The sequence below is a fragment of the Hippoglossus stenolepis genome, chromosome 24, assembly GCF_022539355.2.
Source record: "Hippoglossus stenolepis isolate QCI-W04-F060 chromosome 24, HSTE1.2, whole genome shotgun sequence".
Taxonomy (NCBI): domain Eukaryota; kingdom Metazoa; phylum Chordata; class Actinopteri; order Pleuronectiformes; family Pleuronectidae; genus Hippoglossus; species Hippoglossus stenolepis.
This window is the reverse complement of record NC_061506.1, coordinates 2760982-2784440: the sequence shown is the minus strand read 5'-3', so window position 1 is coordinate 2784440 and position 23459 is coordinate 2760982. Positions and strand designations below refer to the sequence as shown.

At 47.6% G+C, this 23459-nt stretch overlaps 1 protein-coding gene across 2 annotated transcripts in view; it reads left to right on the top strand.

The window, feature by feature from the left end:
• xirp2a (xin actin binding repeat containing 2a) overlaps positions 1 to 10645 on the top strand; it is a 38481-nt gene extending 27836 nt beyond the window's left edge. For both annotated transcript variants that reach the window (XM_035149828.2, XM_035149829.2), the window contains 3 exons: positions 370 to 9439; positions 10279 to 10412; positions 10503 to 10645. In XM_035149828.2, coding sequence (XP_035005719.2) covers positions 370 to 9439; positions 10279 to 10373 — 9165 coding nt within the window. In that variant the 3' untranslated portion in view covers positions 10374 to 10412; positions 10503 to 10645. The remainder of the gene's footprint in view (positions 1 to 369; positions 9440 to 10278; positions 10413 to 10502) is intronic.
• Positions 10646 to 23459: the final 12814 nt, after the last annotated feature.

Here is a 23459-nt window from a genome sequence, read left to right as displayed (position 1 = left end):
AGACCTCATGTCATTACACAGCCAAAGTCTGAAACTTTAAAAAGGCAAAAAAAACCCCAGACTGAAACAAGAACTCACATGACTGTCTGCGGTGAAAATGATCTTCAATGAATATTCATTCATTTCACTATATCAAGTCAGTAATTACTGCGGGAACCTTCACAAGTGAAAATGTACAGATCTGACAGGAGAGTCGTCTGTTTTTGTGCTTTTACCTTCAAATTAACTTTGTTATTTGGTGCTTTGGGGAAAAAATATAATACTTCCTGAATCATTTTCAGTCCTTCTCATGACCCACGTATGGAAAAATGTCAGATTTTCTAACTGTACCTCACTGTCCTTCTTTCCTCAACCAAAAATGCACCGAAGGTTGACGTGGAGTTTCAATGGGCGCCGATGAATCCGTCCTCCGGAGCTTCAGCAGTGACGAGCTACGACACGTCCTCCACTGTAAGGACCGCGTCCTCTGCGGCGTCTTCTGCGTCAGCGGCTTATGAGGTGACCGAGCATTTCCCTCCCCCACCCTCAAACTTTCTGCAGGAAGTCCCAGAGTACGCCGGCTCCTCCCAGCCTCAGGATGCAGCCTCCCAACACAAGCACACAGTCAGTAAAGAGCAATATTTCAAACAGAAGAGCATGGCCGAGCTGAAGCGTCTCTACAAACACATCCACCCGGAGGTCCGCAAGAACCTGGAAGCAGATTTCCTGAGTCAGCTCACTGAAGCACAGAGGAAGGACCTGGAAAGCCAAGAAATGGTGGGTGATGTCCAGCAGGTGTGCTATCATTTTGAGAATGATGGCAACGGCTCGAGTAAACTCTCAAGCCCCGACAGGGAGTCCGTGGATTGGGAGGAGATCCTCAAAGGGGAAGTACAGTCCATGCGCTGGATGTTCGAAAACAAGCCACTGGATACGATTAAAGACGACACCCCAGATGAGAATGAGGTGAGGAACATCGCTCAGCAGGAAATCATCGCTGGCAAAGACGTCAGATACACGGCCTGGATGTTTGAGACTAAGCCCATGGATGCTCTCAGCACAGAGGCCGAGAATTCAACCGAGCAGGCGCAGAAATCATCTGATCTGGCGAGAGGTGACGTCCGCACGGCTACGTGGCTTTTTGAGACGCAGCCGCTGGATTGCCTGAATAAGATCTACCTCGAGGATGAGCAAGAGGCGGATGATGGCGTCGCCAAGGACATCACAGGAGGAGATGTGAAAACCGCCAGGTATCTCTTCGAGACGCAGCATCTGGATTCTCTCGGCAAAACGGAAACCATCGAGGAAAGCCACTTCCTGAGCCTGAAGTCGGAGTTGGAAGAGATTAAAGGGGAAGTGAAGACGACCACTCGCATGTTTGAGACCCAGCCCATGTGCGTGATCAGGGGGGATTCAGGTGAGATGCTGGAGATCACCACCATCCGCAAGGAGGAGACCGAGAAAGGAGATGTGAAGACATCCCGCTGGATGTTTGAGACTCAGCCTCTGGATATGATCAACAAAGACCCTGCGAAGGTGAAGCTGATCTGTGGCATTTCCATGGAGGACAACGCTGAAGGCAGCGTGAATAAAGGCAGATGGCTTTTTGAGACAAAGACTCTCGACACCATTAAGGATGAAGAGTGGGAGGTCTCCAGGAAGCAAAAGGAGGAAATCCTCGGAGCAGACGTGAGGAAACACTGTCTGGTCTTCGAGACCCAGCCGATGGACATGCTGAAAGACAACGCCAACGCTCAACCTCTGCCCTCTGAGGAGATCGTAGGGGGCGACGTTCAATCCGCAAAACATCTCTTTGAAACGGTGCCCATGGAGAATCTGAAAGAACTGCTCGAAGTGGGAAAACTTAAGAAAATGGTTGCGTCCGACGAAGAAAAGGGTGACGTGAGGCATCAAAAGTGGGTGTTTGAGAGCCAGCCGCTGGAGAACATAAGAGAGGAGAGGAAGGAGATTTCCAGGACAGTGAACATCGAAGCTCTTGATAAGGGAGACGTCACAAACTATAAAGAGCGGTTTGAAAGTATGGATTTAAGTAAGTGTGAAGGGACGCAGAAAATTCAGGTTGAAGGCGTCACGAGTGGTTCTGTCAGATCCAACCGAGTTCTCTTTGAATCCACACCTATGTACGCCATGCAGGACAGCTCGGGTCATTACCACGAGGTGAGGACGGTGAGGCGGGAGGAGATCGTGAAAGGCGACGTACGCAGCTGCAGGTGGATGTTTGAGACGCGGCCCATCGACGAGTTTGACGACAGCATCAATAAGTTTCAGATCATTAAAGGTATTTCCAAACAGGAGATGGAGTCGGGGGATGTTAAAACCGCCAAGTGGTTGTTTGAAACCCAACCGCTTGACGCCATTAAGTGTAATACAGATGACGAAGAAGGTAAAACTAAGGAGGGTATTGAAATAGAAAAAGGCGATGTGAAGACGTGCAGGTGGCTGTTTGAGACTCAGCCGATGGATGTTCTGTACGAGAAGACGGAGAAGAGCGAGGCGGGCGCCGAGGTGGTGCAGAGAGGTGACGTCAAAACATGCACGTGGCTCTTTGAGACGCAGACGCTTGACAACATACGTGATCACACCGAGTCGGAGACCATTCTGAAAACGTGCACGGTAAATCAAGAGGACGTCCAGGGAAAAGACGTTCGACTGGCGCGCTTCCTTTTCGAGACGGAGAATCTGGAAAACCTCACGGGCGAGGACAGCAGCTCTTTCAGGAGGGTGACGGAAATCGACATCCAGTCAGGAGACGTCTCCCGGATGAAGTACATCTTCGAGAATCGCTCCTCGGACATCATGAGCTCCACCTCGGGGGAGACGATGCACAGGCTGAAGACGCAGCAGGCCGAGGACATCCAGAAGGGCAACGTGGTCAACTGCACCTGGATGTTTGAGAACCAGCCGATGGACGCCATCCGCGAGGACGTCACAGAGGCGAAGGAGACTCGCACTGTGGTCGACGTCCAGGGGGGAGACGTGGACAAAAGTCGCTTCATTTTTGAGACGTACTCTCTGGATCAAATCAAAGAGGAGTCCTCTGAGATGGATATTTCAAAACTCACAAGTATCTTTAGGGATGAAATGGAAAGAGGGGATGTAAAAAACTACACCATGATGTTTGAATCTCAACCGCTGTATGCCATCCGAGACAAGGAGGGTCATTATCATGAAGTAACTACGGTTACCAAGGAGGAAATCATGAGAGGGGATGTGGTGGGGGCGCGCTGGCTGTTTGAAACAAAGCCGCTGGATTCCATCAGAGATTCAGAGGAGGTGTATGTTATCAAAGCTGTGACTGAGGAAGGCATCAACAAAGGAGACGTCAGCTCCGCCAGATGGAGGTTTGAAACGCAACCTCTGGATGAAATCACAGAGGAAATAAAAGTGAGGTCAAAAACAATCGATGATATCCAAGGCGGCGACGTGAAGACAAACACGCAGCGGTTCGAGGCCGACGAGACGTCTCAGAAGTACATCAGAACCGTCAGCGTGAGCGAAATCCAGAAAGGCGACGTCAGATCTGCCACGTGGATGTTTGAAACCCGCACGATGGATGAGATCCACGGCGAAGGCGTCGAGTACGATGGCATGGAGCGAGTGACAAAGGAGGAAGTAATGAAAGGGGATGTCAAACAGTCTGTGTGGCTCTTTGAGAAGCAGCCTCTCGACAGCATCAAAGAGTCCGACGGCACCGAGCTCGCTGTGACAAAGGAGGAAATCCCACAAGGCGACGTGAAGACAACAACGTGGCTATTTGAGACCACGCCATTCCACGACTTCAACGAGAGCAGCATGGAGAAGACAGAAATATTAGGCAAAAGCGTCAAAGAGACGCTAGAGGAGCTTTACTGTCAGAAAATGGTCGACTCACAAGGTATCCTCATTGAGGCCGACGAGATCGGTGATGTTCGCATGGCGAAGTTCAAACTCATGAATCAGGACGTGCCACAAATTCAAAAAGAGGAGATTATCAGAGGGGATCTAAGCCACATAATGATGAACCTCCTGAACCGCAGGGAGGGCGCGGAGAGGGGGATAACGGTGGACGTGGAGGAGCGAGGGAGCATCGACACGACGGTGAAGCAGCTGTTCAGCCAGGAACGGGGGATCAATGTTGAAAGAGAGGAAATTATCCGCGGTGACATTCAAGAGGCCATAAACAATCTGCTCAAGAACGAGGGCTCCTCCAAGCGTGGCATTCTGATTCAGGAGGACGAGAAAGGCGACGTGAGGATGACCATCTATTCCCTCTTGAATAAAGATGAGAGGGCCAGCATGGAGAAAGAGGATATCGTACAGGGGAACGTCAGCCGAACGCTTCACCGCCTCCTCTCCAACTCCGGTGGGGAAGACTCTAAGAAGATAAAGGTCGGAGACACGGAGAGGGGCAACGTCAGCTTTTACTCCACGTGCATCGAGTCCGGAGCGCTGGATTACCTGAAACAGCTCCAGAGCGAATCCAATGAGGTCCAGGAGGAAGCGGAAAAGGAGCGCATCATAGGAGGTGACATCGTAGAGACCAAAATCCTGCTGCGGAAGAATCAGCAGCAGATTGGCCGGACAGTGGCCGAGGATGAAATAGTTCCCGGTGACGTGCACAGCATTGTTAAAGTCTTCATGACGGAGCCGTCAGTGACCTTCAGGAACCTGGAGACGATGGATATCGTTAAAGGTGACCTGAACGCAGCCCTGGATTCACTAACGCAAGCTGTCAATCAGAGAGTGGTGATAGAGAAAGAGGAGGTGGTGAAGGGAGACATACCAATGACCCTGAGGTCCCTGGAGGAGGCGCAGCATCAGGCCAAAGAGATGGAAAAGCCAGAAATCGTCAGGGGAGACATTAGAGGTGCTCTCGTGTCTCTGGAGAAATCTGCAAGCACTAAAACGGAAGTGACCTTGGAGGATTTAGTGCCAGGTGATATCAAAGGGACCCTGAAGTCGCTGGAGGAGGCGACGCAAGCTATAAAAGAGGTGGAAAAGGAGGAGATCTTGAAAGGAGACGTTCACACCGCCGTGCAGAGCTTATACGAGGCGTCGAGTGACAAGAAGATTTACCAGCATCAAGTGAGCGAGCAGGGCGACGTTAAAGCCACGATCCAGCTTTTGCTCGAGCCGTCAGCGTCTTCAAGAATGCAGCGGAGGGGAAGCACCGAGGGAGACGTGAAAACATCCATAAAGTCTCTCTATGAAGGACAGGAGGGGATGCAGGTGGAAAAAGAGGAGGTGTTAAAAGGCGACGTTCAAGGAGCGATTAAGTGTCTCATGCAGAGAAAACAGTATTCAAAACCAAAACGTATACATTCTCCCAAGAAAGCAAAAGTGCCCGTGAAGAATCCATTAACTGGAAAGCAAGGGGAGCCTGAATGTGTGCACGAATCCGGGAGTGAGAGTGCAGCAGTCAATCCTGCCCCCGCTGTGAAAAACCTCTCTCAGAGCAGTGAGTCACAGAAGCACACACAGCGGCACGACGAAAGCAAATCAGTGAAAACACAGGTAATAACCCAAGAGGGCCTCTCTGTTACTGTAGCCAAAACAGACAGCACCACTGGGGCCTCTCAGCACAGGAGCATAAAGGAACAGAAGCAGAAAGCTCTGCCTGCTCAGAAAATACAGCCGCCAAAGCCTTTTGTGATTAAGAGTAAACAAACTAATGATCAAACGGAGACGAGGGCAGCTGATGTGACGAAAGACGTGAAAATCACGTCCCAGACAAACGTTTCAAACAAGCAAACATGCGAAACGAAGACGATCAGACAAGTGCAGACGACAGTGACGGAGAAAACTGTGAAGCAGAATGTGAAAGTGTCCGAGCAAGTGTCGACGTCGCAGAGCAAAGCTGTCATGGGAAAAATGAAAAGTATGAAGAGCGATCGCTGCAACCTCGATGTGAAAGTGATCAAAAAGGTGAAGCCAGAGATTCACTTCCCCCCTCCCCCCTCGTCACCGCCCCCACCCTCAGAGTCCGAGCTGTCCCTCCCTCCGCCGCCATCACCCGTGCTGGAGAGCCCGGCGTCCATCCCCATGCAGGACAGCGACCTCCCACCGCCGCCACCTCCGCCTCCCGTGGAAAGCACAAAGTCTGAAGCTGACTTTTATCTGCCTCCTCCTCCGCCGCCACCTCCACCATCTGCAAGCGGCCAAGATTTCCTCCCACCGCCTCCCTCGCAGCAAGAGCTCAACGCCATGCCTCAGCCGCCCCCTCCCAGCAAGCTGGGCAAACCCATCATCAGCAGGCCTTTATTCAAAGTGCCCAAGCAGCCGGAAACCCCGAAGCAGCCCGTGCAAGTCAAACCCAAATGGCAGAAGAAGCAGCCGACGCCGCCGACTCCGCCTCCACCTCAGCTGCCGCCCCATCAAGAAGCAGCCAAGGAGGAAGTCACAGTTCAGCAGGTGAAAAAGGAAACGACGCAAAAGATCGAAACAAGCGAACACAGTCAGTCTGAATCCACGTCTGTGTCAGCGACAAAAATACCAAACGTCCCGCTTGTGAAACCAGCGCAAAAAGAAAGAAAAGCATTTGTGCCTCCCATCAAACTGCCCCCACCTCCTGACCCTGCTCCGGCCCCGAAGGCTCGACCCTACGCCCGCAAATTCAAAACCCCCCTCATGCTGGCAGAGGAGAGATTCCGCCAGCAGATGATGGAGAAAGAGGATGTGGACAAGAGTAGAGTCACAACCCCCACTTCTCCTCCAATTAATATGCTCTCCTCTGAGCCGTCTGTGGCCATGGAGGAGAGCAAAGAGAAGACAGAAGAAGTCAAGACAGTTTCCAAAAAGGAGCTCACACCTGTGAAGAAAACCCCCTCACACATCCCTCTGAGCAAACCCTCCATCTCAGTGGCCAATAAGAAATCAGCTGCTGGATTCTCAAACGTGTCCTCGGAAAAAAAGCACATCACCAGTGAGCAATCCTCAGAAAAGATACTCGCCTCGGCTGAGGCTGTTAATCATACAGCAACCAGACATCTTTCTCAGTCTCATCATGAGGCCTCCAGTATCCAGTCGTACTCAAATGTGACTTCTTCGGTTCAGGAATTCAGCGCCCAGTCAATCTCTGCCGTCCAGGAAAATCTTCAAAGCCAGGCTGCAGTGACATTGAAAGCTAAAGATGTGAAGAATATTAATGTGCCTCTGACACAGGACGGGAAAATGAGTCCTTCTCTACCCACTAAAATCCCAAAGGTAACTCCGAGTTTCAAGGTGAAGACCTTTAAGCTGCCGACGGAAAAGAAAGAGGAGAAAGGAGACGGACAAAAGGAGGTGGTGAAAAGTGAGATGCATTTACAGCAGGAGAAACACGTTGTGTCTCAGAGAAGTGAGACCAAAGTGAAGCAGGAAAGCAAACAGCTGACGTCAGAAACGGAGGTGAAGATAAAGCAGGTGACCCCGCCTGCCAAGGAGGTGGAAGTGGAGGTGAAGAAGGGAAAGCAAACTCACAAAAATGAGACGGAGGTGAAGCTGTCCCCGTCTGTTACTGTTTCAGTGCCTAAGATGACAAAGATAACATCTGGAGCAGCTCATCAAGGACAAGGCCACGTGTCTGTCTCCCACAGTCAGCAGAGCATGAAGGAGGAGCGCGTGCACATACACGAGGAGGTGGTGGTGACCGAGAGCCTCGTTCAGACGCAGCAACGAAACACGGAGACAAGTAAGATAAAGGCAGGGATTTCAAAAGGTGAGCCTAAATACGTGTGTGTGAAAGGGACGGGAAAAATGAGTCATAAAGACGAGGCTCATTGTGAAGAAATCACAGATTTAGAGAAATGTAATGTCATGCGGAAGCTGCTCGTTCAAATAAAGGAGCTGGAGGGCACGCCGAGCAAAATAGACTCCAAGGCTGTCAGGACGGTTATAAACGAGCTCGCTGAGTGGCTGATCGGCTCGGAGGAGAAGAAGAACTTAGGTGAAATAGCAATTAAACAGCAAAGTAAGAAGAAGTTGAAAGAGATGATGTTTTATGTGAAAAACATCATTCAAACAAAGCTCACGTTTTTTGAGCAGAAGATGACAGTCGTGGAAAAAGAGGAACCGCCTGTGCCACCGCCTGTGCCACCGCCGGCAACGCCAGCATCACCAGCACCACCAGCATCACCAGCACCACCAGCATCACCAGCACCACCAGCATCGCCAGCGCCGCCGCTGGTGCTTCCAAAACCAGACAAGAAAGTTTACTATGCTGCGACTGCAAAGATGTCAAAGATCAGTTCGTCCAAAACTGAAAAGAAGGTGGTGGAGGAGAGAAAGTCGGTTCAAGAGAGCAAAGTTCACCAGGAGCTGATTGATCACCGCGTGTCGTCTCCGTTAGCAAGCATCCGCACTCCCTCCCCCACCTTCATTAGCATTGAGTCGAGGAGGGTGGACTCTCCGCTCAGAGTGACGCCCTCTCCTCCGCCCTACAAATCCATCAGGACGCCTCCGCCTCCCCTTCGCAGGTCGTTCACGCCCACATCCGCCTTGAGCCGGGCCACGCCCTCTCCCACCATGAACCGCTCCGAGAAGCTGATGAAGCTGCGGGACACTACCTCCAAGCTCTCCTGCGACGCCACCCCTCCGCCTCCTGCGGTGACACCTGAGTGTTTCGCCGCCGATAGAGAGCAGTCGTCTCCCTTTGGCGACAGGGGGACTCCCGTGGAGAGGAGCGAGCAGGGGTCGGTGGATGTCGTAGAATTGGGGGATTCAATGACGACAGTCAGGGACAAGAAGTCGTTCTTTGAGGATGCGCAGAAGGCGGAGGTGACCAGGATGTACATGCGGAGGGATCCCATCGATATCCCAGAACGTCTGGGGCCTGATGCGGAGGAGGGCGCCGAGGCCGTGATCATAGATATCCTGAAAGAGGATCTCCCCAGAGTTGACTTGTCTAAGCTGGTGAACAGGTTTGAATCTCCAAAACCAAAAGTCTACGCCAGAAAGGAACCCATCGTGATCACAGAGAGGCTGGGCAGTGACACGGAGGACCCGGAGGCTGAGCCGCACACGCCGAGAACTGAGGAAATCCCAACATTCAACGTTAAAGCCATAAAGAATGTGTTCGAGACCGGAGAGCACAGTTCTCAGGCGGCTCGAGAGCTGAGGGAGCAAATCGAGAGAAGAGAATCCGAGTCGGGCGTTCCTGAGTCGCTCGGTCACTCTGAAACCACATCGGTCACTGAGCAATTCTGCAGCATCGATGATGGCGGGAGCATGTCGACGGAGATAAGCAGCGAGATGCACTCTGGGAGCTCCTTGACCCGTGGCAACCCCCCGTCCTACGCCGACGTGGTGAGGGGCAAAGTTCCAACGGTGGCCGTGCCCCCCGAGGCCTCCACCGAGGAACTGCTGAGGAGCTTCCAGGAGTCGTGGGCCGAGAGCCAGGGAGTTTTCCAGAACCTGGGTTTCAGTGTCACGGAGCAGAGGACATCTCAGGTCGTAACGCGCCACCAGGAGACCGTGATGACGGGTAAACCGCGCTGTGCAGCATGAGGCGTGACGGTGTGTGATAACACGCTCGGTGTGTGAAGCACTTCTGCTGCATTGTGTGGAAAGAAAAGAAGCATTCATGTTTTTTATGTCCCTTGATTTGCTTTGAATGTGTTTTGTTTGAAACGGCTCCGGGTGTTTTAACATCTTTTAACATTCACAGGTTAAACTTTGTCCTGTTTATCCTCTGATGTGTGAAGCTGATGCTAACACTAATATGTCTGCTGCCCGGGTGTGTGATGCTGTGTTCACTGCAGCAGCAGCAGCACAGAGCTGGTGGAAATGTCTCCATCAGGAAGGAAACAACACTTTGAATGAATTTTAGGTGATTTCCAAAGTGAAGGAAGGTTTTAAAATATAGTGATAAGTGAATTTGCAAAGCTTTTACTGTAATAATGACAAACACACCATTATATGCATTTCTAATTCTTTAGTTATAACACTGCTTGGGCTTTGTAATGGTTTGCTGATACTATTTGTGTTACTCTCACATTTAGACGTGTCTCTGATTTGACTGACTTTTCTATATTTATTTTGTTGTGTTTTTCTTTATTTCTCTCAAGACCCACATCATTATTTTCTATTTAAATATTATGTGAGGGAAAAGTCCCTGTTGTGTCCACACTGATTTTGAGGGAGCCTGTATTGCTGCATGTTCAACGGTTAGACGACCACTGCTCTGGGAATCATTAGTAATTAAATGCACCAATTAATTGTTTGTTTTCTCTGTATCATTTGCACCTAATGACCTTATTCCTGGGAGATAAAAAGGAAATCGGAGCTGCTAAATAAACCGTTAACCTCTTTTTCCTTTTGCAGAAAACTCGAATTCCAGAGTCCGAAGTGTGCAGGGCGTGTCGGAAGAGGGTCTACCCCATGGAGTCGCTGATCGCAGACAAACACAACTTCCATAAAAACTGCTTTCGTTGTGAACACTGCAGAGGCAAACTAAGGTGAAGCTGCACCGACAACAAGCGCACAAAGCATCCTCATCGTTTCATGTTCTATTTTAAACTGTTGTTTTTCTCTTCCTTATTCAATAGTCTTGGCAACTACGCCTCTCTCCATGGACGAATGTACTGCAAACCACACTACAAGCAACTGTTCAAGTCCAAAGGAAATTACGACGAGGGATTTGGACAGAAACCACACAAAGAACTATGGAATAACAAGAACCAGCAGCAGAATCCGGCTGAAAAAGTCAAATCACCATCACCTGAGAAGAAAGTCATGGATTCCGGATGTTCCCCCGCTCACGGCACATTAGCAACTCATGATTATGATACAAGCAAATCTGTGGATGAAAACAAAAAGCTCAGTAGTAAGATTTCTGTCGTGTGGCCTCCGCAAACCGATTCACCGAAGAAAGCTTTCACCGTGGAGGAGGAGTTGAAGTTGGTGAAGCCGCCGTGGCCCCCGAAGGAGGACTCAGCCCAGGAGAGCCACGACCTGAATTCGCCTGAGAAACCTTCATTTAAAGAGGCCGATATTCCTGCAGCTCCAGCACAAAATGGACCCCAGGAAGATGACAAAGCGCAGGAGGGTGGCTGTTTATTAGAGAGCGTGAAAAAGTCTGAAGAGACCCCGGCTTCCCCCACAGCGGTCGCCGAGGAACCGCTGAGTGTTGCTCACACTCAAGAAACGAAAGAATCAAACGGTGGCCCTGAGGCCGGGGCACAAGTGGGCTCTGAAATGGACTCTGAAATGCACCCTGGAGTGGCGGAGAGAGAACAAAGCAAAGGGAATGGAGCTGTGGATGAGAAGGAGGAGGGACGTGTAGAAAAGGTGGAGGAAGTGAAAGTGAATGGACACGAGGGGCAGATGGAGAGTGGGAAGGAGGTAGAGAAAGGAAGAAATGATGGAATGAGCAATTTAGAGGCTGCGAAGGTGACGTTAGTAGATGAGGAGGCGACGGCGGAACAGGTGCTGAACGCAAACGCCAACAATAATAACAATAATGTCCAGGTGCAGGAAGTCCTGTTTAAAGAGCTGAGTGAGGACGAGGAAAACCAGCCGCTCTTTTTCACAGATCCAGCTCCAGTGACAGATTTCTTCCGAGCCGATCACTGTGAGGAGTCAAACTGGATGCCAAGCGAAGTGCTGCAACTGGCACAGAGGGATGATGCTTTCGTGCCAGCGGGTGCCAAATGCGCTGACGCCACAGACTATTCAGACACTAACTTCTTCACAGAGACAGCCGGGGGAGCGTCCGCTTTCCGAGACGAGGCCGCCGAGCCGAAGATCAGCACGTCCAGCTTCCTGGAGGACATCTTCGCCGTCCTGAGCACCAGCAGCTCCGGCCTGCTATCGGATTTCAAATCTGAGGCCTTCGGTCAGTCCACCGGGGAGATGCCTGCGGTGTCGGCGCTGGATGACCTTTTGGATTTCGGGATAGAAGCGAAAGGAAGCGTGGATGAAGCCGAAGGAGCGAAGGGGAAGGATGAGAGCGGCACAGGCTGGGACGATGAAGATGAAGGCCTCACCGTGGAGGAGCAGATCAAGAGGAACAGATACTACGACGACGACAGCGACGACCCTTGAATTCAGCGCTTTAATAACCAGGAGGAGTTGACCATATAATTTCACATCAGTGTCCATGGAGAGATGAACTGCTCGGTTTTAATTTAGTGTTTTTGTACTGTTTTAAAAATCTTCTTTTCTTCTATATCTAGCTTTGTTTGATGAATGCACCTGGAGTGCAGAGAAATGGAATATTTGTCCTTGTATGTCTCTTATATGCATATCTATATATTTTGGCTGACCGACCCAAACAGAGCTTTGTTTTCAAAAACTTGCATTAACTCTGTTTTTCTTTGGACGAATGGCTGTCGGCTTTGGTTTGTTTTTTTGTTTTTTTCATTTCTGGTATGTCCTGAAATAAAGCTTCATGAACTCGACGGCGTACGACTTTTTAATCAGTGGGCGCACGCAGGAGCAGGCAGCAGTGATGGTACTTAGCCGTGTCCCCTTTGTGGGGCTGGCGGCTTGATGTATGACCCACCTAGATAACACAGTCCAGCTCGGATCTCTTTGGCGAAAAGGCCTATTGATTTCCACTGATTGAGCAGGCCTGTTGTAGGAGTTACAGATTTTTCCATTAGGTGGCTTTTGTCACCTCTGACAGATTCTTCTCCCTCCTCTCAGTTGCAGCTTGAACACACAGCGTAATTGGCTGCAAAGAGAAAACACTGCGATGTTAATAACAGCAGCGGAAAAACTGTACTTTAGTGTCAGCCGCACAGATTCAGTGTCGTTCATGCCAACACGTCCCTTCAGTCGGTGGAAAGTGTTGCCGGATCAATAATTTAGTTTCCTTTACTAAAATGCTGTTTGGCATCTTTTTAATTGGGCTGTTTTTTTGTTTCTCTAACGTCACTGACTTTCCAAAGCACATGCAATTTTGTGCATTTTTAATTGTTTACTCTGCCGCCATGCAGGGCAGTTATGAACCCAGACAAACTGTCCATCCAAACACATAGGGAACAGATGATAAATACACCCACTGTCAAATAGCTCAAAGGATTCTTCAGATTCTTGGTTTTCATGCTCTAATGGTCAGAAAACATCACTTTCCTCAGACTGTCCTTTGCTGCAGCTCCTCCTTTCAGCCTCTGTCTGAAACACTTGGGTTCAGCTCCTGTCTTGCAGCAGTTTCCAGGCTGAACGACATGTTTGCACCAAACGACGTGCGGCGGCTTTGAGGTATGTTCTCTCTCTTTTGGTGGGTGTGTCCGAAGTGTCAACCAATAAGCAGCGATGTGTATATTAACCCCGCTGTATTAAAAAGTACACAAAATATATTGTCACGTAATTGTAGCATCAAAAAAACTAATTAAAACCAAACTTACTAGTAAAATTACCACTTAAACAAACATCGGTGTGATAAGAACTACCCAAGTGTCCTATCAAGTAACACTGATAGGAGGGATTTATGATCTTTACTGCAGCCAGCCACCAGGAGGCAGTCAACCCACTTTGGATTCACTTTTGGGGAGCTGACTTCCAAGCACGTGAGAGAATCTACGGTGGCCTCCAGGTAACATAAAAACACGAAGGGCCCTCTGCAGAGCCACTGTTTGGTTTGTCCACACTGGGCTCCTGTAGAAAACTGGTTCCCAGTCGCACGTCCTCAACTTTCAATAACCTGCTCGTTCTTTCAAGTCTTTTGCAGAGTCAAACAAAGTTGCATCATATGTTTCCCTGCTCATTACATCTGATAAATCCAAGTCATTTATTATTCAGCTCAAATCGTATTTGAGCACAGTGTGATGCAATCTGGTGATAGATATGTATAACATTTACTATTTCTAAATTTATAATGAATTTATAAGAAATAAAGTACATACCTGCAAAAGGTAGGTCAAAAAAAGGCAAGGCTTTATTATTCATGTTTTCAAGGTTCATTCCATATGTTCCATATATTATTAACTAAACTATATAATAAAAATGATAATAAACTTTATTTATGCAGCTCAAAGTGATTTACATTAAAATCAAGTAGATAAAATAAGAGATCAATAATTTTTACATTTTCAAGGTTCATTCCATATATTCCAGTTCATTTCCATATATTATGTCTTCCAGCTGTCACTCAACATACTCAAACTTTATTACATATAAATTGATGTATATTCAGGTTTCCTGTTTGTGTTATCTCCGTCCTACATCGCAGCAGAAAGAGGAAACACTTTCGGGGGAACCGTTAAGACAGATTTTATGTTTTAAAAAGACTTTTGGAAGATGTGCTGCATGTGAGAAATGATCACAGCACGTATCGGCCTACAGAGAGGAGCAGTGATTTCAAAGTTTGGGACGGTTGACTGGGAATTACTTTAATGCAGCATATTGTGTGTGGTTGCTCCCTCGCTGCAAAGCAAAATCAAACGGCTAATGAAGAGAGGAGCATTGTGTTTTCCTTGAAGTACACTGAATGAAAGAGAATAGAATATAAAGCTTTATTGTATGCTTATAGACCACTGATTGTAATTATTTCAATTTACACAGACCATCCATCCATTCAATTAAATACATTCAATCTGCTGTAGATAGTGGATGGATGTATGGGTGGATGGATGGGCGGATGAATGGATGTTAATTAACTTAGAAACCAGGACTGTAATTAATTCAGTGAACTCATATTCACATGTTGCATTATCATCTAGTTTAATAAGCGCTGTCCTCTCATCCCTCCTCCGCAGTTTCACCGGGACGTGTCTTTATTTTGGCCCAGATTCCATCACCTTGCTCGGCCATGACCTGACAGACAGTCGCTCCAAAGTCAACCCCCCCACACACACACACACACCACACACACACACACACACACACACACACACACACACAGACAGACACACAAGTTAAAGCAAGAAGCAGCATCATGCTCGGCCGGGGACGTGATTGGCTGCTCTCCTCCATCTCCCGTCAGGTGGCCGCTGATTGGCCGGCTCCTCTCCTCCGCCTCCTCCTCCCACCTCCGGGAGCGCACGGCGCAGAGCAGCGGAGGCACAGCCGCGCGGTGTGGAGCGGAGAGGACGGAGCGCGGTGTCCGGGGAGCGAGGTGCGTCGACGCGGACACGGAGACAGACGCCGGTAGGTGCTCCTAGATAATACATGTGTGTGCGTGCGTGCATGTGTGTGTTGCGTGTCCGTGCGCCTCCCCGGAGCCACTAATTGCGCGTTCTCCTGCAGCCGCGCGGACGCTGGTGCTGGAAGTGAAACTGAATGAACGGTTCTGCAGGAGGCATCAGCTGCTCAGGGTTTGACCTCTGCTGGGAGAGTTAGTGGCAGAGTCCAGTGAGGAGGCTGCACAGACCAGTGGTACCAGTGCAGGTGTTCACTTGATGGGGAAGGTTGGACTTTGGATGCTTTGGTTTCCTGAGCTGCGACCTGTCAGTGTGTGGATGAGCCCAAGAACCTCCACCAGACTTAATCTGCTGTTCTGTGCATGTTCTCCTTCAAATAGTAAGCAGGGTCCGGTGTGTGTCTGTGTGTGTCTGTGTGTGTGTGTGTGTGTGTTTGTAGTGCTTCATCCAGGGGTTTTTAATGCAATGATGACTGTGGCCAACAAACATCATAGTATTATTATGTCCCTAAAATACTGTTTAGTCTGATATGACTTAGATTCATCAGACCTTGAAACATATGATGCAACTTTTATTGACTGCATATTATCAACTTAAAGCATTTAACTTGTTTCTTTGTGTGGACCTTTAAAACAGATGTTGCAGAGTGAGGTCATTTTGGCCGCTCCTCACTTTCTGACGCCCTCTCAATGGGTCTAAGTTGATTCGACAGTTAGGTTTGGACTTAGGTTCAGTGTAACGATAAGGTTTGACCATACTGTCCAGATCCATGTCTGCAGAGAGTTGAATACTTGTTCCAGTCACAGGTACAAGCCCACGGCTCCATTCATACTAACATCAGTCTGGTGCTCTGTGCATGGGCACCTGATCCCACATCGCATTCCAGGAGGTGGACATATTAAACCTGGTTCAGTCATTGAAGTCACAGCTTTGAGCTGCACGTGGACATGGGTGGATGAGGACATGTACGTCACCAGGGACGACCATAGAGACCCCAGTGGACTGGCAGACGTGGAAACTATGAATCTGTCTTCATGGAGTGAGGACATTTTGGGAAATCCAGGACATTTTGGCCCGTCCTCACTTTCTGACCCACTTTCAAAGAGCTGTTTGAGACTTGGGATAGAATTAGATTCAGGATCAACACTTCCTGCTGAGAGCTGCGTACTTGTTCTCATCACGACCAAGCTCGGGTACCGGCAGGTCTCCTCCCACAGCCTCTCTTCATCTTCCTCTTCTCCTCCTTGCAACCAAACAAGAGTGCGCCACCAACTGGACTGGGAAGTGCTTGCCTTTAGTGTCCTCACTAAGATAGAACAGTGTGTGTGATGTGTGTGAGTAGATCCAGATTAGCAGATGAGAGCATTGTGCATTGTGCACTTTGCAGACTAATATCAAGTCCAGTGATTTATCTGGCTGCTAATCCACGTCACTTACCATGAAGCAGTTAAATCCATCGCAGGAAGAGGGGATGAGTGTTTTACCAGCATCAGATATACTGCTGCATTATTCCAAGGAAGTGAAGGGGGCAGTGAAAAGGAGAGTGGGGGGGATACAAGCTGCTCAATGGGATTGTACCTCGTAGTCATCGGGTCACAACAACAATTCTCTTGTTGCTGTGAACAGTCAGGCTGAGCGTCTGGAAATCCATTTGTCGAAATGGATTTTGACAGTTGCTTTGAGACGCGAGTGCTTCGGATCTCAAATCCAACTCCCTCCTGTGGGACTGATCCTCTTTATTTTTGGGAATTACTCCACCTCCTGGAAGAGGTTACATCAATACTGCTCCTTCACACTGTTTCCTGCTTCGCGGACTAATCCAAGGCGAAATCCAGGCCCATCTCCTTTTGTGAGCACCGTGGCTTTTCAACCTCACAACGCCGCCCGGGTCGTTAATACAGGCAGGCCTGCCAAATTCTCTCATTTAAGCCTGCGCACTGGCGCGTGACCAGATACTGATATTGTACAAGTTTGTGGAGCGAGGAGAGAGGAGGGAGGGAGGGAGGGAGGGGGGACGAGGGGAGGGGGGCGGGCGTCCATTTAATTTCAGAAATGTCCTCCTCACCTCCTGTGACAAAAAATACAGCGGTTTAATCTCAATTAGACAACGGCCTCCAAATGGGTCCTCTGCACACATGGGTGGTTTCAGCTGTGAGGAACATGGGTCCGGTTGATTGAAGAACTCAGTGTGGGTTTAGATCTCATCTTGTTTCTGCTCCTGACTGTAAAACCTCAGTTTGATTAATTCGCTGTCACTTAAGCTCCGGACACATAGATCACGTGCAGTTGGTTCATGATTCCTGCTCATGACACGGATGTTAGTCCTTTCAGACATAGAAAGGCTAAAGATCAATACGTTGAATGAGGTCTTTTATAGTTTTCTCCACATGGCCCCTTTATTCTCTGAAATCAATGACTTTCACCCTCTCTTCTAAATGCACTAAATCACTATTGAACACCTCTAATTCTTTTCGCAGCCCTTATATCTATAAATAGGCTGTTTACATCTGCTGTGTTGTAAACTACATCTTATTGACGTCCTGCGGGAGGAGGCCAGCCCCTGAGTGTGCATCTAATGGGCCCAGTTTTAACTCATTTAGCCCACGTGTGGATTAAATGGGTTTTATATGTGAAGGCATCCAGCCTGTCAGAGTTATTGGCCCAGTGTGTCACAAGGGAATCGATCTTTTGAAATGTTCCTCGCTAAATAATTCTGTGCCATGCTCACTTGTAGCACAGACAAGGAAACTGAAGCCTTTCTCTCTGTGGCTGGAATGAATCTGCAAGATGCCCCCACCCCCACCCCCCACCCCCCACCACAAGTGCGACCACATCCTCTTAATTGCATCATATTTCGGTGCGGGGAAGTGATTGGAATCGGATTTATGGTGCAGCACGGCACTCCCACATGAGATAAACAGCACCCGACAGTGATGAATGGCGTTTGTAAAGAGCGCGCATGAGAATAGCGGCTTATTAACTCGTTCACAATATCAATGCACTCACATGTTTGTCGCCGCCCTTTCTCGTCAACACAGTTTGGAGGGAGAATCTGTCACTTTGCGGGTTGTTGTTTGTTACGCGTGCTCGTGCCCTCGGGGGGGGATTATTTCAAGTGTACAGCTCGGCTCATCAAACGCCGCCGACGTTTCATCAGCTCTGCCTTTTGAAGACCTTTAGTTAATGTAGAATTTAGCTTTTTCTCTTCCTCCCTCGTCGCCACCATTGCTTTAATTTTGGTGAGAAAAGGGTCATGACCGTAATCACACCCCCCCATATGTTCAAGGACCAGTTAGCTACAGAGCTGTGCTTGAATTCTCACGTCACCTGTGACTATGGCTTTCAAATATTCATGCAACTGCACAATTGGCAGTACTGTGCATGCTCATACCTTGTTTTTCCAGACCCTCGCCTTGTGTCGGGCAACCAGGGGGCTGCTGTGCTGCAGAAGTGACAGACTGACAGTGACACGATGATGCATAGACGTAGTGGGAGTTGTATTATCTGTCTTGAGCACCTGTAACATGTGAACCAGCGTGTACAAACAACATGTTAGTCATATATTCACCAAGACTAACGCCTCATCACTGATGTTTTTTATGTTTCTTCTCATAAAAAAAGGCAATATGCAATTTGAAAAGTGGTTTTCTAGCCTTATCGTCGAGTGATGGGAATTCCTGGCTCTTTAAAGTGGCTCAGCAGTAAGAGCTGGCCCCCAAACAGCTTTAAGTACAACTTCTGGCTTTTGTTGTACACCCACATTCACCATTATTATGACTTGTGATCAGTGTGCACAGTGGGCTCTGCGGTTTTTGCTTATGTTGTTGGTGGAGCCTAAAAGTGATGGTCTTCCATTCAGACGCATGTTTCCTGTTTATTGTTTGTCCAAATATGACAAGATTCATTGCATTAACATGTTGGTTTTGTCTTTTTAATGAACATATAGTTTTTACTCAAATTATGTCTTTGTTGCTTTCAGCCGTTTAGCATCCACACTCTCAAATTAGTGCAAAAATCTTTTAATCAATCACCACGGTAACTCTGGAGAGAGTGTTTAAAATTACAGCCTCCCTATAATTTAACTTTGCTTGTTCTTCTACAATGTTTTGAGGAAATATACAATCTTAACTTTTATGTCAGTGCCTTTAAGGAAAAGTGAATTGTGTCAAATTAACAAATAAACATGTAAAACTGTCCATCGTTCTCGTAGCAGAGCAACACGACTATTATCGTCACTTTCACACATGCATTCAAACGGTGCTACTCTACACTTAGCTTCTTCACACACCACCAAACCTCCTGATCCACAGTTGCCCCCCCAACGCAAGTAAAGTTCATAAAGTTGAAGAGCGAACGTTGATTCTGCTGAAAAACAACAACAACAAAAGCAGAAACTTTTGGCTGTTTCCCAGTTAATATCCGTCTGTGCATCAAAGTCTGTAAAATATCAGTGAATATTCTCAGTTTCCCAGGTCACGGTTTCTTCAGTACGTGTGTGCAACCTCCCACTCGTCAGTTAGAGCTGAAGAGGGATGAGAGGTGAAACGTCTTCAAGGGAAAAGACAAACTCCTGAAAACAAAGTCCAAATACTGAAGAAAAAAATCAAATATTGGTTCCTGGTTGTCATAGCAACACTCATGAAGCGATGATACTCTCCTTACTCTTTTTTTTGGACATGCACAGATTCCTATTTACGTCATCGGTGGCTGATTAGATCGACTGTAGCTAATTAAAGTTTAATTCCGTAGCAGCTAAAAAATTAAGCGCTTGGGGGTTCTCTGGTTGAAGTGCTCTCTCTCTCTCTCTGCAGAGAAATGAGCGAGAGAGGAGACCACCACTGGAACACCACTGCACGACAGGGACAGTCTTTGCAGTATCACAGCTCATTTCTTCTCAGGTTGTGGCTCCGGCTGCAACTAATGATTATTGTCATTATTGATCAATCTGCCAATTATTTTTGTACTGACCCTCTGGGGTCCGAGGATGTGTCAGCTTGTTTAAATCAATATTTCTAGATCTTTCTATTAAAATCTCAGAGAAACTAGGACTTGCAGGCCTGGTTCAGATATTAACCCCGACCACCCTTGAGCTCTTACGTCATTCAGGATGAGAGTTGAGCAGAGGATTGCTTTGTCGATTGCTTTGTCTGCTTGTGTGACAACCAACCAATCAAAACTCAGGGAACCTCAAAGGATTTACCCATCACCTTGGAAACACCTTTGTTTCCGCTGGGTTGTCACCGGCCGGAACGTGAGAATATTACTTAGAGAAAGTTTTGCAGCTGCTGATGTTGCTGCAGCTGTCCTCGCCACAGGGACGAAGCTGAAATGTAAAATTCTCATGTACAAACATCCCTTGATTGAAACTTTTAATGAATTATGAAATCAGTATTCAGTTAATCAATAAATGATTAAACCGACAAAATGTCCAATGTGTCGTCTTCAAACTGCTGCTCACATGTGTTTAGATTCTCTGCAGATTTTATACACGTACACGTCCTCCTGAGGAACTGTGGAGGTTCTCTGGAGTTCAGTGCATGTGTGAAAGCAGCTAGATACACAGGCTGTTTAATGACATTTTAAATAACATGAAATAATTATGGGATACGACTTATTGGCAGGTACAAAATATTACAAACCTAATTAGGAAATGACTCATGAGAAATAATACATTTGTTTTTGCAATGAAAATGGAAATATAGTGTGTGTGTGTGTGTGTAGTTTTGCACAGAATTTATTCATCATTTATTTGTTTTCTTGCACACAAATCTCTAAGCATCATTTTCCTTTGAGTCGGCCCCTGCAGGGGTCGTTGGAGTTGTTGACCGCGTCCTCCTCTTGGCAGAGTCAACAGCACCTCTTCCCTCAGGGGCTCGGTAGAGTCTCACATTATTCTTATTCACTTGACCTTCTTTGTGAATAACTAATGAGCATATTGTTCAGTTTAATTGCAACACGAGGAAGTAAACCAGCGGAGGGGAGCGTTGCCCTGTTGCCCGTTTTCATGTAGAATTAATGGTTTCTGTGCAACAACTCGCTCATCATTTACAATGCATTAGATTTTATTGCTGTCTGGCTTCACTGTAATTACTGACAGAAGGAGGCTGTAACTTACAACCCTGTCATTTTTTATAAGGTCTCGAGTTTTGTGCTGCTGCGGCTGTAGCACTCCTCGCTGATTCTTCTCCTTCTCCGAGGGCGTTTGCCGGTTTTCATATTGATGTGCTCTGACCTACGCTGTTCCTCCACGCCGGCTCCCTCTCTCCGTCAGCTCTCTGTGCGTCTCTGCGGAGAAGGCTTTGGAAAGCTGCGGGGCCCCAGCTACGTTTCATCTGGTGAGCTCGCCGCGTTGTGATCATGTCTGCGACTGCCGCCCAGACTTTATTGGATCATTTGATAATCTTGTTGGCTGCGGCTTAGCTTCGCGTGTCCCCAGCTCTGCATATTACTCAGTAGGCACAGATGATAGATTCAAATCCAACAACACCATACTGCGATCATACTGATTTCTTTTACCCACCACTCTTCTCAGCAACATGGCCCATAACTAAAAACACCAACAGCGTGGTTGTTTATCATGTCCGTGCATATTCATTGGATTTGACACAAAAACACGGAGGCCACAGAGATATTAGAGAAACAGAACCACATTGTTGTCATCCATTTTTCTGTTGTTTACAAAAATGACAAATGGTACGCAACGACAAAGTAAGCTGCTATTATTCAAAGTGCTCAGCTGACAGATGTCTTTTTTTCTGAAATGTGAAAAGACGGAACATGACAGCATGGGTTCCCCCAGTGGATTGCACTGCGAGCCCAGCAGCCCGCCAGGCCTAAGTTGACCTCCCGCTGGGACTAAGCATCTGCAATTTAAAAAAAAAAAGATGTTTTTCAAACTACAGTTAAAGTGGGGGGGCTTGGCAGTTTTTTTTAACAATTCTAAGCAGGGAGGGATTGAGGAGAAAATTATGCCTCGTCACATAAACACAACATGCACATGACATGTTTGTCAATGTCATGTTTTTAAGTTTTATTCATGTTATGCGGCAAACAGCAATAAAAGTTAAGATCCATTATGAGTGTGACAAGAAATGATGGTGTGGGGCGAAGATAATCGTCATTTTCACAGTTACTTTAAAAAGGAAGTTCTCGTTTTCCCTATAAAAACACTAATGGCCCAGAAAACATTTGACATCGATATTGTTTTTAATTGAATTTGACCAAAGAAGATTCAACAAACTATCAGTGACCACGAGGAAATGATCAAAAACAACTTTCAGCACCGGACAGCTCCCGTGCAGCCACAAACACAAACACATGTAAAAGCTCAATGAAAAGAAGTGAATTTATTCCATATGCACAACAAGAGCAAGTATTCTTTATTATTTATATGTTAAGAATAAAATTATAACCTTCTAACATGCCTGAGGGGGCTTGACTGTGGCTGCATAGCTTTGTGACATGGCTGCAGCCCAGAATAGCCCCAGCCTGGCCCCAGTGACCAATAGAAACAGTGGAAAGCAGATATGACGTAGTTAAAAAAGGGAGAAACATGAAATGATCCAGTACCTTGAATGAAATTGGGGGTTTAAATATTGGAAACATTTTGGATAATACATGGGTTTAGTTGTTTTTAGGAATTTTAATGAAGAATTGTCACACATGATGTCTTTAAGTGTCAAACTGCGTCGTTTACGGCTCATTTGTTTTATGACTGCAGTCGTCGATGGTTGGAGGGAGAGCAGAGGCTTTGCCTGCTCCCTCTCATCCTGTTATCTCATACTTCACCAGCTGTGGTTGCAAGTTGGCCGCCGTTGCCTTCCCTCATCCTCCACACACACACACACACACACACACACACACACACACACACACACACACACACACACACACACACACACACACACACACACACACGAGTCAGCCTGCACCACCACCACCACCGCCACACTTGGCATGGGATGAGTTGCAGAGCTGAGTCTCCTTGCCCTGGGTTTTTTAATTGGGTTCTGATGATGGGACTTTGCTGGTTTGCCAATCCGGCCCCTGTGACTATTGATGTTCCCTTCCTCGGTCAAGTAGATGATTGGATTTTCATCGGAGTGGTCAAATAGCGGGGGGATGGGGGGCTGATGATGTAACACAAGGACGGCCTCCTTCTGCCTTATCACTGCTGGCGTATGGTTACCTTGTCCTGAGTTTAAAGTTTATGTTGGTTCTAAGCATCAAGCTCCAATTAGAGGCTTGTTTTTCATTTTTCGATAAACAGACAGGGGGATTGTGCTTCTCATTTTCAAGGCAGATAATAGCGTCTGAGTAGAAGAATTATAATTTTTTGTTTGTGTCTGATTTGCTCCTCACTCTAATCCTCTTTATGGAAGCCCAACATGGTTTCACACTGATATTTATACGCAGCAG